General features: G+C 36.4%; 1 protein-coding gene across 1 annotated transcript in view; it reads right to left on the reverse strand.

Moving 5' to 3' along the window:
• The window catches only part of LOC140817873 (uncharacterized), a 46,481-nt gene extending 32,583 nt beyond the window's left edge, over window positions 1-13,898 (reverse strand). The window contains exon 1 of the mRNA XM_073177666.1: window positions 13,575-13,898. Coding sequence (XP_073033767.1) covers window positions 13,575-13,898 — 324 coding nt within the window. The remainder of the gene's footprint in view (window positions 1-13,574) is intronic.
• Between the last annotated feature and the right edge of the window lie 1,339 nt (window positions 13,899-15,237).

A 15,237-nucleotide genomic window follows, 5' to 3' on the forward strand; every position in this document is an offset into this window, starting at 1 on the left:
CTAATGTAGCAGCAGATGCATTAAGTCGAAAGGTATGTTCTTTATCCTTATCGACGATGGGTGTTTCAAGTTTGATAGAAGACTGCTGTTTGTCTGGATTAGAATTTGAAACAGATTATAGACCGTTGAGACTCTATACGGTGCAAGTAGAACCAGAGCTGATTATGAGAATTAAGGCAGCTCAGAAAGTTGATCAGAATGTACAGAAATCAATATCGATGGTTAGAGCAGGACATCGATCAGAGTATCAAGTACGTGATAACGTTTTGTATGTGAATAATCGTCTAGTGGTGCCAAATATTTCATATTTGAAATGACAGATATTGTCAGAAGCGCACAACAGTCGATTTAGCATTCATCCTGGTGGCAGAAAGATGTATAACGATTTGAAAAGACAGTTCTGGTGGAAACAAATGAAGACTGACATCGCCGAATTTGTTTCCAAATGCCTGAATTGCCAGCAGGTGAAAGCAAAAAGAAAGAAATCAGGAGGTTTATTACAGAGCTTGTCCATTCCTGAGTGGAAATGGGATCACATTTCCATGGATTTTGCGACACAGTTGCCACGTTCCTCCAAAGGTTGTGATGCGATTTGGGTCGTGATTGACAGATTAACCAAATCTGCATGCTTTATACCGTACAAGATGACATACAGATTTGACCAGATGGCAGAGATCTATGTCAGAGAAGTGGTCAGATTGCATGGAGTGCCGAAATCGATTGTATCAGATCGTGATCCTCGATTTACTTAGCACTTCTGGCAGAGTTTGCAGCAGGCTATCGGTACTAAGTTACATCTGAGTACCGCATATCATCCACAGACCGACGGACAGTCAGAGCGGACTATCCAGACACTGGAGGATATGCTGAGAGCAGTAGTGCTAGATTTTAGCACTAATTGGCAAGATGCATTGCCTCTTTGTGAGTTTTCGTACAACAACAGCTATCAGACGAGTATTGAGATGGCACCATTTGAAGCGTTGTACGGAAAGAAGTGTAGATCCCCTCTCTATTGGGATGATATCTCTGAAGTACCTGAGATTGGACCAGACATGATCAGAGATATGACAGAAAAAGTGAAGCTAATTCGAAAGAAAATGAAGGCAGCACAAGACAGACAGGCCAAATATGCCAATGTTCGACGTAGACCGTTGGTATTTGAAGTAGGAGACCGAGTATTTCTAAAGATTTCACCTTTCAGAGGAGTTGTCAGATTTGGCAAGAAAGGGAAATTGTCTCCGCGATATATTGGGCCTTATGAGATTCTCGAAAAGATAGGAGATCGTGCCTATCGACTTGCCCTACCGCCTTCATTATCAGGGATACATGATGTCTTTCATGTATCATTATTGAGGAAGTACCTTCCTGATGCTTCACATGCTATTCAACCAGACGAGGCTGAGCTGGATGAATCACTAAGCTATATTGAAAAACCGATCCAGATCATCGATCGTAAAGAAAAACAGCTCAGAACGAAGACGATTCCACTTGTGAAAGTGCAATGGACTCGTCATGGTGTAGAAGAAGCAACTTGGGAGACTGAATCAGATATGAGACAAGAATTCCCAGAGTTGTTTCGATGATGTAAATTTTGATACAGTTCTATATATACTCCTTGTTGATATAATGAAATGCCTAAGATTTCGAGGACGAAATCGTATCTTAGGGGGGGAGAAATGTAATGCCCAAGATTTTATATCATGTTAAATTACGATTATAGATGTTTAATCGAGATGAGTATGGAATACTAATTTAATGTGATTATTAAAGGGCTATTACGAGACCAATCGGGCCAAGCATATGAATTTCATAATATGTGGACAGAGAGTCTGGCGCCCGAGCGGTAGTTTTTGACCGCTCGAGCGCCAGTGTTCATCACAAATATGTTCCGGGCCAAAGGTGCATTTTGAAATTTCTCGGGCAGTGAGGGCCGCGCCCGAGCGGTAGATTCCAACCGCCCGAGCGCCAAAGGATGCATTTCGATAGTGCTTGGGCAGAAAAGGTCGCGCCCGAGCGGTACATTATTACCGCCCGAGCGCCGACCAAGCCACAAGAAAAGCGTGGACAGAACCTACCGCGCTCGAGCGGTAGATTTGCACCGCTCGAGCGCCGCTTAAGAATGGAGAAAAGTTCCACGTTTCAATGACATGCAAAGTTTGGATATATATATGTTTATACGACAATATTTGTAATCTCAGAAGAAAAGAGAAGCTCAGGAAACTTTCGAAAAATCCTTACGCCTTTATATTTCAATCCGTCCGTTAGATTTTAAATCCGACTTCGGTACCGTGTTCCTAGCAACGTAGGCTTCTACTGGACGTAAGTTTTACTACGTTTTGACATGTTTTGAAATTATGATGTTGTTAGAATTGAATACACGTAATATATGTTGTTCTTGACATGTTAGACAGCGTAGAAGCGAAGTCAGATTAAGATACGGATTGAATATGGAATTGTTATGAACTTCGGAATGAAATTGACTAGAATTGATATCAGATGTGTATCGTGGTTGATTGTAAATGATTGGAATTGGTACAGACTGATATAGGATTATCAGTATCGCAAGACTGTACTGTTGTACTGTCAGAATTTGATAAAACAAAGATGTTGTGAATTGATTAGAATATTGATACAGTATATTGATATTGTCATTGCCAGATTGAGTAGTGACAGACCTTGTGTTCGAGACTTCGACAGATTCAGAAAGACAGCAAGAAAGGTATAAATAAATGTTGATTCGGGATCGCGCAACTCGAGTTAGGTTTGACTTGAGTTTCCCTAAATCACATACTTTATTTTATTGCATAGATATTTGCAGATTATCAGATTGATATGTTAATGAATTGACTTAGAATAGAGTCAGAGTCCGAGTCTAGGGCAGACATCCTAGCTAGGGCAGAACCGCCGAGTCTTTTTCAAAATCGATAAGACTCTAGACTTACGGTGTATCGAAGAGCTTCAGATGTAGATCGACGTCTATCTCAGACTCATTCGATACAGCATACCAAAGTCTAAATTAGATTGTGATCCCTAGATTTGAGATAAGATAAGATTAGATCACGAGTCATTGATTCATGTAGTCAGATTGGATACATGTTTTGATGTTTGTTTATGCTTTTATATATGTTTTATACGATTGCATTTAATACATTGTTTATACTGGGATATTTATATCTCACCGGAGTTATCCGGCTGTTGTCTTGTTTGTATGTGTACATGGCAACAGGTGGGACAGGTTCAGGGTCACAGAGGTGAAGACAGATCGAGATTAGAGTGGTGATACCGGACTTGGATTAGAGCTAGGGTTTGAACACTTGATAGTGGTTGTTGAACCTGAGATGTAAATTATTGTATGATGTTTGAGATTTATGCTTTTATACTGATATGTATAGGAGTTTGATTCCATTACCTTCCGCATTAAAAAAAAAAAAAAAAAAAATAAATTAGACCCTGTTTTATAATTGATTAAATTGTCCCAATGATTAAAAACTTGATTAGCGTCCGGGTCCCCACAAGATGAAACATATCCGGTGATAATTTCTTCCAAACTAGCAAGTGATCAAGAAGGTAAATTATTTTATATGCTTAAAAGACATAGAAATACAATTGGTTGGACATTAAAAGATCTCAAGGGCATTAATACACTAATTTGCACGCACAAAATTCATTTAGAAGAAAATGCTAAAACATCTCAACAATCACAAAGGAGATTAAATCCACATATAAAAGATGTTGTGAAAACCGAAGTTCTCAAACTACTTGAGGTTGGAATTATCTACCCTATTGCCGATAGTAAGTCCAACACAAGTAGTTCAAAAAAAATCTGGCATTACAGTGATAAAAGATGAAAAAAGTGAATTGTTAACAAGTCGAGTCCTATCTAGTTGGCAGATGTGTATTGATTATAGAAAATTAAATGAAGCTACTAGAAAAGATCATTTTCCATTACCATTTTTGGATCAAATTTTAGAAAGAGTAGCAGGTCATCCTACTACTGTTTTCTTGACGGATATTCATGCTATTATCAAATTCTCATTGCTCTCGAAGATCAAGAAAAAACTACATTCACATGTCCTTTTGGAACATTTGCATTCAGAAGGATGCTATTTGGTTTATGCAATGCCCCGGCAACATTTCAAAGATGTATGCTAAGAATTTTTTGCGACATGGTTGAAAATTGTTTGGAAATTTTCATGGATGATTTGACTTTTTTGGGAATACATTTGATAATTGTCTTGAAAATTTGGAAAAAGTTTTAAAAAGTTGCAAGGAAAAAGGCCTTATTTTAAATTGAGAAAAATTTCATTACATGATTACTTCTGGAATTGTTTTCGGACATGTCGTGTCATCTGATGGAATTGAAGTTGATAAAGCAAAAGTTGATGTCATTGCCAATTTACCCCCTCGAAAAGCCATTAAAGAAATTCGCTCATTTTTGAGATATTCTGGATTTTAGCCATTAAAGAAATTCGCTCAGGAGGTTTATAAAGGACTTTAGTTTTAATTTCTAAACCCATTTGTAACCTCTTTGCAAAAGACACTGCATTTAAGTGGACTCAAGAATTTCAAAATGATTTTGATAAAATCATTCGACATTTAACATCAACTCCTATCATGCAACCTCCTGATTGGTCTTTACCATTTGAAATCATGTGCGACGCGAGTGATTATGCAGTCGGTGCAGTATTGGGTCAAAGAAGAAACGGTAAGCCTTATGTGATATATTATGCAAATAGAACTTTAAACAATGCTCAAATGAATTACTCCAAAACCGAAAAAGAACTACTTGTTGTAATATTTGCATTAGATAAATTTCGTTCTTATTTGATTGGATCAACAACTATTGTGTTTACTGATCATTCTACTATTAGATATTTGTTGATCAAAGAGGATGCAAAGCCACGACTGATACGATGGATTTTGTTGCTCCATTAATTTGACATTGTGATCAAAGATAAAAAAGGAACCAAGAAAGTCGTAGCCGATCATTTATCGAGACTAGTAACAGGATCATCTTGTGGAATGACACCAATTGATGATAATTTTCTTGATGAACATCTATTTTCAGTTACTACTACACCTTGGCTTGCTAACATAGTAAATTTTCTTGTGACAGGAAAAATGGCACTGCAATGGAATTCCCAAGATAAAATAAAATTTTTGAATGAGGTAAAAAACTTTTATTGGGATGATCCGTATATGTTCAAGTATTGTTCAGATCAAATTTTTCGACGTTGCATACCGGACAATGAGGTAAGTAGTGTCATTAAATTTTGTCATTCAGAAGCATGCGGAGGACATTTTTCTTCAAAGAAACGGCTTCAAAAATCTTGCAATGTGGATTTAATGGCACACTTTGTTTAAAGACACCCACGAAATCTACAAGATCTGTGAAAATTGTCAAAAATTGGGTGCGATTTCAAAAAGAAACATTATGCCTTTGAATCCTATCATTGAAATTGAAATATTTGACTGTTGGGGAATTGATTTTATGGGACTTTTTCCACCGTCGTTTGGATACTTATATATTTTAGTTGCAGTTGATTATGTTTCCAAATGGATAGAGGCAATTCCATGTCGAACAAATGATCATAAAATCGTCATCAAATTTTTAAAAGAAAATATTTTTTGTAGATTTGGAATTCGTCGAGCCATGATAAGTGATGGGAGAACTCCCTTTGTTAATAAACCATTTGCTTCATTAATGAAAAAATATGATATTACTCACAAAGTAACTACTCTTTATCATCCTCAAACAAATGGGCAAGTTGAATTAGCTAATAGGGAGATAAAACAAATTTTGGAAACAACTGTTAATTCAAAAAAAAATATTGATCCCTACGACTTAATGATGCACTTTGGTCATATCAAACAGCTTTTAAAATATCATTGAATATGTCTCTCTAGTTGGGAAACAAAAAATGAATCAATAAACAAATTAATCATTTGATTCCTAGTTCTTATCGAACCAGATGGATTACCTATCACCAATTCTGGTGGATGTGATTTCTTCTATCTGTATTAAAAATTGGTTAGATCAATTTCAGCAATTGTTTGAGTTGGTAACTGAACGTTTTCTTCAGTTTCAATTGATGTTGCTTCAGTTGTTATTTGAATATCATCGTTTTGCTCCACCAACTGATTGTCAAGAATAATTTCTTGTTCAACTGATTGATCCACTACTTCTAGTTCTGTTGTTTGAAGAAGATTTTGATTGATATGAGCTTCTTCTTCACTATCCTCCTCCAAACTTATATCTGTAAAGCGATCAACCAGCTCAACTGGATCAGTTGGTTTATCAGTTAGTCGTGATTCATCAAATACAACGTGAATCGATTCTTCTATATTCAAATTACATTTATTAAAAACTCTATAAGCTTTACTTACAGATGAATAACCCAAAAATATTCCTTCTGCAAATTTTGCATCAAATTTTTTCAAATTATTGTTGGAAACTAGATTCTGGAGTTTGACAAAACATGAATCAATCGATTAACAAAATATGAATCAACTAATACGTGAAAGCAAATTCGGCAACTGAACTTATCAACTGAAATCAGCTGATACAATGATACAAAGTAAACTGATCAGTTGGAACTGATCAGTTAAAACATTCAGCCGAATGCCTTAAAGTCTCTCAACTGAAGATGTCTCGGGAAAGAACAAAGAAGACATAACAGATTACAAGAGCGCCGCACAACAACCAAGACTACTTAAAACAACGCATTCCGGACAAAGCAATTAAGAAGCCGAATTACAATAAATGAAGCAAACAATATCGAAGGAATAATCAAGTGGAAACCAACGGATACAAAGATTCAAATTTATCTCAAGATTACCGTTGGAAAAGAAGAGTATAAATATGGCAGAAGAAAAAGAAGAAGTAACGATACACCATTCAAAACTTGCTATTACTCTGTCAAAATCTCAGTTCACTCTTACTTGATTTATTCGTAGCAATCAAGGCTACAAGTTGAGCAAACTAGCACTCTGTAATATTTGTTAATTCAATAGTGCTAAGATCAGTTACGCACAGAGATCATTTTGTAACAATAAGAGTTTCAGTTTAGGCAGTGGGCAAGTCCTAACTGAAGTGGGTCTGTACAAGTGTTGTATTGGATCAAAGTCTTTTAGTGGAAATCCTATCCTTGTGATATAAGGGGTGACGTAGGAGTAATTGAATTCTCCGAACATCCAGAAACAATCCTTGTGTATTTTATTCAGTTCTGTATTCTATCTGTCAGTCAGTTACCTTCCGCAACTACCTCAGTTTAACTGATTAATATTGACCAACAAGATTCCGAGAATCAGTTTGTTACCAAACTGAACTCAAAAATTCGAAAATACCAATATTAATTGAGAGTGTTTATTCAACCCCCCCCCCCCCCCTTCTAAACACTCTTGACACGTCAATCGATCCTATCAAGTGGTATCAGGGCAGTTGAATCTTGTTCTTGAATACTTCTGATCTATAAATCTTCTAGCATGACTTCATTCAATAAAATTCCTATATTCTCAAGAGAAGATTTCGATGACTGGAAAATCAGAATGCAGGCTCACTTAGCTGCACAAGATGATGACATGTGGTATGTCATAACAGACGGACCCATGAAGATTCTAAAAGCAAATACAGCAATTGCCATAACTGAAGGGGCACCACAGAGAATTCAAAAGCCTAGAGAAGAGCGGACAACTGAGGACAAAAGAAAAGCCAATCTTGACAATGTGGCCAAAGATACTCTATACAAAACACTGGACAAAGCAACATTCAACAAAATAAAGATGTGCAAAACAGCAAAGAAATTTGGGAAAAGTTGATTCAGTTATATGAAGGAAATGATCAAACAAAAGAAAATAAACTCTCTGTTGCTGTTCAGAAATTTGACAATATCAAAATGAAGGTTGGAGAATCAATGAATGAGTATGATGAAAGGGTGAGCAGTATTGTAAATGAATTAAATGCACTCGGAAAAGTGTATACTAACAAAGAGGTTGCACTAAAAGTGATGAGAGGTCTTCCAAAGGAATGTGATGTCAAAACTATGGCTATGAGAGAATCTAAAGACTTGAACCAGATCGAAATTTATGAACTATTTGCTGATTTAAAGGCTTATGAATTTGAATTGCAGAGCAGAGAAGGAGAACCATTTACTCCTACAGCTACAACTGCTCTAGCAGCTGTAAGAACTGAATCAACTAGTTCAGTCGAGAAATCTGCCGATCAGTTAAGCAACGATGCTATGTCATTATTCATCAAAAAGTTTGGGAGGTTCATGAGAAAGAACCAAGGAAACTTTCAGAAGCAATACCAGAGAAACAATTCCAAAGAAGAAATAAATGCTTGCTACAATTGTGGCAAAACATGTCATTATATTGTTGGTTGTCCTAAACCTAAAAAGGACAGTCAAGGATCAACTGACAGAAGAAAGAAATCATATGAGCATAAGAGAAGACCCAGAGATGATAAGAAAACCTAGAGATAGAAACATGAGGTTCTATTAGCTGAAGAGAACAAATCCAAATGGGCAGAAACTGATAGTGACGAATCAGAACCAGAAAGCTCATATAGCTCAAGTGATGAAGAGGAAGTCAAATGTCTAATGGCCAATGATACAGAAGCAGAATCTACAAGTCAACAGGTATTTGATTTTATTTCAACTGATTTTACACGAGAAGAACTCACTTTAACATTGCATGAAATGGTAAATGAGTACCAGAAACTTGCATCATCATTTGAGGAAATAAAGTCAAAGCAAAATGATCCCATGGACAATAAAACCAAAACTGATGAATCAGTTGATGGGTTGAGTCTAAAAAGGGAAATTGCTGAGTTAAAAGCAGAGAGAAAGAAAGATCAGTCACTGATCCAGAAATTGATCCTTGAAAATTCAAAACATACTGAACTCATTCAATCTTGGAATAAGTCGTCTACTGCACTGAATGAGATGCAGAATTCACAAAAATCAGTTTCTGATAAACTGGTTTAGGGTTCAGTAATCAAGGAGAAACGTTTTCAAATGATACTCGACCAAAGCTGACAATGAACAAAGGGAAGTACATTCACTTTGTCAAATCAGCAGTGGTACAAGAACAAATTGAGCCCAGTAAACTGATTGAACAACCTACTGAAAAGTTGAACAAGACTAGAAGATATGGGATTGGCCATAGCCAAAAGCTTTCAACTGATTCACAAAGCGGGTCATCAAAAAGATTTCAGAAAAACTATTCGAATGGCTATGTCAATTACTATAACTGCAAGCCAGTTTAGAAGAGATACATATTGAACAATCAGTTGAATAAGACTAAAACAAATACTGTATCATCTGTACACTACTCACCAAGCACACAAAAGCCGAGAAAAATCATTTGGAATACAGGTACTGGAAAGTCAGTTAGACTAAACCAAGTATGGGTTCCAAAGGGACTAATAAGTTTTGGACCCAAATAGATATGGGTACCAAATCATATTATGTGTGTGCTTGCAGGTAACAGGTACATATAAAAATTCAATATGGTATTTGGACAGCGGTTGCTCACGACAAATGACAGGAGATGCAAGTATGTTATCTCAACTGACCAAATATAGTGGTCCAAACATCAGTTTCAGAGATAATTCCAAAGGTAAAACCGTGGGTAAGGGTAAGCTTATCCATGGTAACTTTACTATTAAAGATGTTTTATTAGTAGAGAATCTGAAGTATAACTTGATTAGCATCTGTCAGTTATGCGACAATGGATTCTCGGTACAATAAGATAAAAACTCATGCTCAGTTAAAACATCAACTGATGAAATCATACTAACTGGCAAACGATGTGGAAACACATATAAAGTCAGTTGGAATGAACAGCCTCATGCACCAGTCTACTTTATTGCTTCAAAATCATCTCAAAACTGGTTGTGGCATAAAAGGTTAAATCATTTAAACTTTAAATCCATTGCTTATCTGAGTAAACATGAACTTGTAACTGGTTTTCCCAAAATAAATTTTTCAAAAGAAAAACTTTTCTCAGCATGTCAGTATGCAAAACAAGTACGATCTTCTTTCAAAAACAAGGGCTGTAAATCTTCATCCCGATGCTTAGAACTATTGCACATAGATCTCTTCGGTCCAATACCAGTCATGAGCTTAGGGGGAATAAAATACACCTTGGTGGTCGTAGATGATTTTTCAAGATTTGCTTGGGTTATCTTTCTCAAATCCAAAGACCATACAGCTGCACAACTGATTTAACTCTTTAAAAGACTTTTAAATGAAAAATCAGTTGGGATTGATCGAATCAGATCTGATCGAGGAACTGAATTCATCAATCAAACACTTTCAGGCTTTCTAGAAAATGCTGGAATCAAGCATGAGCTCTCAGCAGCAAGAACTCCTCAGCAAAACGGTGTAGCTGAGAGAAAAAATCGAACCCTTAAAGAAGCTGCTAGAACAATGCTTGCTGATTCTGGTATTTCTCAAAGATTTTGGGTAGAGGCAGTAAACACTGCATGTTATACTCAGAACAGATCAATGATTAATAAGAATCATATGAAAACACCATATGAGATCTGGCATGGAAGAAAAAGTATAATCACTTATTTCAAAATATTCGGCTGTAGATGTTTTATTCATGATAATGGTAAAAATTACTTAAAAGCATTCGATGCCAAATCTGCAGAAAGAATATTCCTTCGATATTCATCAGTTAGTATAGCTTATAGAGTCTTTAATAAGAAAACTTTAAATGTTGAAGAATCTGCGCATGTTGATTTTGATGAAACTGTACTAACTGATAAGCCAACTGATCAAGTTGAGCTAGCTGATCGATTTACAGATATCGGTTTGGAAGATGATGACAAAGATGAAAGTCATAATAATCAAAACATCTTTCAAACACCAGAACCAGAGATATTAGATCAATTAAATGAGCAGGAAGTCAATGCTGACAATCAGTTATTAAAGCACACTGATAACATTCAAATACCAGCTGACGAGGCATCAACTGAAGCTGAAAACTGCATTCAGTTACCAAATGAAGAAGTTGCTGATGCAACAAATGCAGAGTACAGATGGAGAAAATCACATCCACCACAACTGGTAATAGGAAATCCATCTGATCCAGTAAGAACTCGCAATCAAATGTTAAATTTATTTATTCATTCAGCCTTTGTCTCACAAATGGAACCAAAGAAAACTGATGAAGCTCTTGCTGATCCAAACTGGGTAAATGCTATGCAAGAAGAGCTGAATCAGTTCACTCACAATAACTTCTGGAACTTAGTTCCAAGACCAACTTCAAAAACCATTATAGGTACAAAATGGGTGTACATGAATAAACTAAACGAGGACGGTTCAATTATACGCAACAAAGCAAGACTAGTAGCACAAGGATATAGGAAAGAAGAAGGAATTGACTACGATGAGACGTATGCTCCAGTTGAAAGATTAGAAGCAATCAGAATATTTATTGCTTATGCATCTCACAAAAACTTCAAAGTTTACCAGATGGATGTGAAGAGTGCATTCCTAAACGGTCAGTTACAAGAAGAAGTATATGTTGAACAACCTCCAGGTTTTGTAAATCACAAACTTCCTGATCATGTATACTATTTGAACAAAGCATTATATGGTCTTAAACAAGCTCCCAGGGCTTGGTACGAAACTCTTTCAAAATTACTGATCATGACTTTACAGTCGGATCAGTTGATAAGACCTTGTTCAAATTTACTAAAAATAATCATATTCTATTAGTTCAAATTTATGTTGATGATATAATATTTGGGTCAACTAACCCCAAATTGTGCGAAAAGTTTGCTAAGTTAATGCAGGACAAGTTTGAAATGAGCATGATGGGTGAACTGACATTTTTTCTTGTACTGCAAGTGAAGCAACTGGAAACTGGTATATTCATTAGTCAAACAAAATATAAAAAGGAGTTGCTAAAGAAATTTGGTATGGAATCATGCTCAGCTGCAACTACTCCCATGAGCTCATCAGTTAAACTAGATACTGACGAAGGGGGAATATCAGTAGAGGCGACATTATATAGAGGATTAATAGGTTCATTGTTGTACCTAACAGCCAGTCGACCTGATATTGTTTTTGATGTCTGTATGTGTGCCAGATTTCAAGCAAATCCTAAGCAATCACATTTCTCAGCTGCTAAAAGAATTCTGAGATATCTTAAGGACACGCAAAATGTTGGGCTATGGTATTCCAAAGACTCCACCTTCAATTTAGTTGGATATTCAGACGCAGATTATGCAGGATGTAAGCTTGATCGCAAAAGTACAAGTGGATCTTGTCAGTTCTTAGGAGACAGACTGATCTCTTGGTTCAGCAAGAAGCAGACATCCATAGCTACCTCAAGAACAGAAGCAGAATAGCTTGCTGCTGGTAGCTGTTGTGCACAACTGATCTGGATTCAGCAACAACTGAAGGATTATGGAGTAACGTCAACTGAATCGCCCATATTTTGTGATAATACCAGCACAATTGCTATCACTTATAATCCAGTTCTTCACTCAAGGACCAAGCATATAGATGTCAGGCATCACTTCATTAGGGATCATGCGTTAAAGAAGGATATTCGACTAGAATATATTTTAACTGAACAGCAAGCAGCTGACATCTTCACAAAACCATTACCCGAGGCTAAGTTTTCTTACTTTCGAAATATTCTTGGTTTAATTGATTTATCTTAGAAATTATTAGTAATATTGCTTCACTAACAGAATTATTTGAAGAAAATAAGAACACAACAAATTGAAAATAACACTTCATTAAGAATACCAACGTTCCCATTTTACAGAAGATATCATGGAATCAACTGAATCTAGCCACACCCTAACCCAATCATTTAATTCATAAATTCAAACTCTAGAAAATGCCCTAGATTTCGAAATCTTATCAACAACATGCCACTCCTTCCATAGCATCGCCTCCAAAAGACATTTGTCTTCAACCAAATGCCTAACATGCCTAACTTCAAAACATTCAAGGTATTTCAGTGATCTTGCCTCCTGAGCACGAGTAGGAATAGCACTACTGTCACTCACCCTCTTCAACTCATGAATCTTTTCCCATTTTGACATCACCTTCTAAAAAACATATATCTCCATCTTTCTCTTGATATCTTTTAAACGAGGGGTTGACTGCTCAGTAACATGAACATGAGTGCTGCTGCATGCATCAGAATCAGACATATTGAAATATTTTTTAACTGATATTGCATCACATTTTTATCACTATCATCTTATTTATAGGAAAATGATGTTGGAGAAGCTGAAGAGTCTCGAGTCAATCAAAGCGTCTTTCACATTTACCAAGGACTTTAAGTTATCAGTTGTTCATTGTCAACTGACACCAGTTTGAATTCTATTAATAGTTGTTTAAATAGTCCCAGTTCATGATCAACTTATGACAGTTAGTCTCTCATCAATTCATTTGTTTACATATCACAACTGATGAAATATATCATTTGCAGAAAACCCGAGTTAAAACCAGATAAATATTTCATTACTTATAAATGTTGGTCTGGATTACATCATCATACTTCTCCTCCACAACAATTATCCAAAATTTCAGCCAAACAGATAGAGAAGAAGAAGCAGTCATGAGAAAGCTGTGAGAATGAGCTATGCGCCTCAGGATCTTCAATTCATTGCGGAGCATCAGCTGATACATATGACCGTCCTTGAAGACGTCCACCCACACAGCAATATTCAAGTGCTTTCGCACTTGATTCAGTTCTATCACCAATTCAGGAGTGGTGGCCTCCCCAGAGTTGTATAAGAGCTCAAGCTCCTGCAATCGCTCCCAGTAATGCAGACTTTCATAGAAGACTTCGTCTTCTATCTCAGCCTTCCTGGCCTCCACAGAAAAGGGAGAAAGACTTGAGTCACCCTTATCAGACATTTTTTTATCTTGAATATTTTGGATGATCTGTCTAAAACTAATTGAGCTATTTCTATTTATAGCAGAATATCAAGAAAGCTGAAGAGTCGTCAACGTTTCAGCAAAACCAATAACCTCTCTGACTCTTAAAATTATTTTATAGCACTACTTTAATTATTATATGCACCAATCTAGGGGGAATGTCAGTTTTTAAAGAAGTTAACTGAGAAGACAATCGTTTGTGAATTCTCAACTGACTTGAATCAGTTTCCCAACTGATCGTTCAGTTTGAAAATTTTACAAATCTTCTCACATAAGTTAACCAAGTAAAAACTTATTATATTCCAAATCAAATGACGTGGCTAAATTTTTATGACGTGGCATATTTTAAAACCGCTCATTATTATATACACACGATTACAGCACACGTACACACATTTTTATTCAAAATTTTTCCCGGGCTGACACGTGTCCAGAATTTGAACAGTCACGAACAAAAGCATTTTGCCCGCTTCACTTCAGTTCTATTCTTCACAATTACAATCAGTTTCTAAGAGTATACAAATTTCAGAACTTATTCTCTTCAATTTGCAGATCACTACACTTTCCGAAATGGCAAACCAGCACCCAGCCCATATTTTGAATGCGATGGTCATCGATTTTAACTCGGTTCTATCGATTCAAGAAGCAGATGTTAAGAATGTATTTCTAAAGCTTCAGTCGGCAGGTCTCAGGATGTTCTTAGGACAATCTTCTCAGAAGATATACCTCAAGGAGGTCAATGAACTCTATCGGAAGGGATTTATCACTGCTAATGACACTATCTCTGTGACTATCAATGATCAGTTGCTACTCCTTTCTGAAGAAGCTTTCGGAGAAATCTTCTCTTTGCCAACTGATGGTTATGTCAGCTTTTCTGAAGTAAAAACTCAGGACATTGAAGAAATGCAGTCTCGATTATCTGCTGATGGACGGAAAATCAAGGTTTCCGATCCAAAGAAGGAACTGAAACCAGAAATTCAGTTGTTAGCTGATATCGTGGCAAAGGGAATATTAGCAAAAGCCGGTTCTTATGCTGCTCTTACACTCGAAAAATTCCAGGTGATGACCATAATCATGGGTGAAAAGAAAGCAAATTGGAGATATATTCTTTTTAACATCTTGAAGAATATTCTCAAGTCATCCAAACAGTCATAAAGCTTTGCCATCCAAATCAGTTATCTGTTAAAATTGAAGGGTTTGGTAGCTGAAAATGCTGAAACATCATCAAAATTCAAGGTCTTTACTGCCAAAAACACCTTGCCATCAAAAACCAAACTAGAGGTTGAGCCATCACCATTCAAGAAGGCCAAAACAGCAA

The sequence above is a fragment of the Primulina eburnea genome, chromosome 17, assembly GCF_022965805.1.
Source record: "Primulina eburnea isolate SZY01 chromosome 17, ASM2296580v1, whole genome shotgun sequence".
NCBI classification, from domain to species: Eukaryota; Viridiplantae; Streptophyta; class Magnoliopsida; order Lamiales; family Gesneriaceae; genus Primulina; species Primulina eburnea.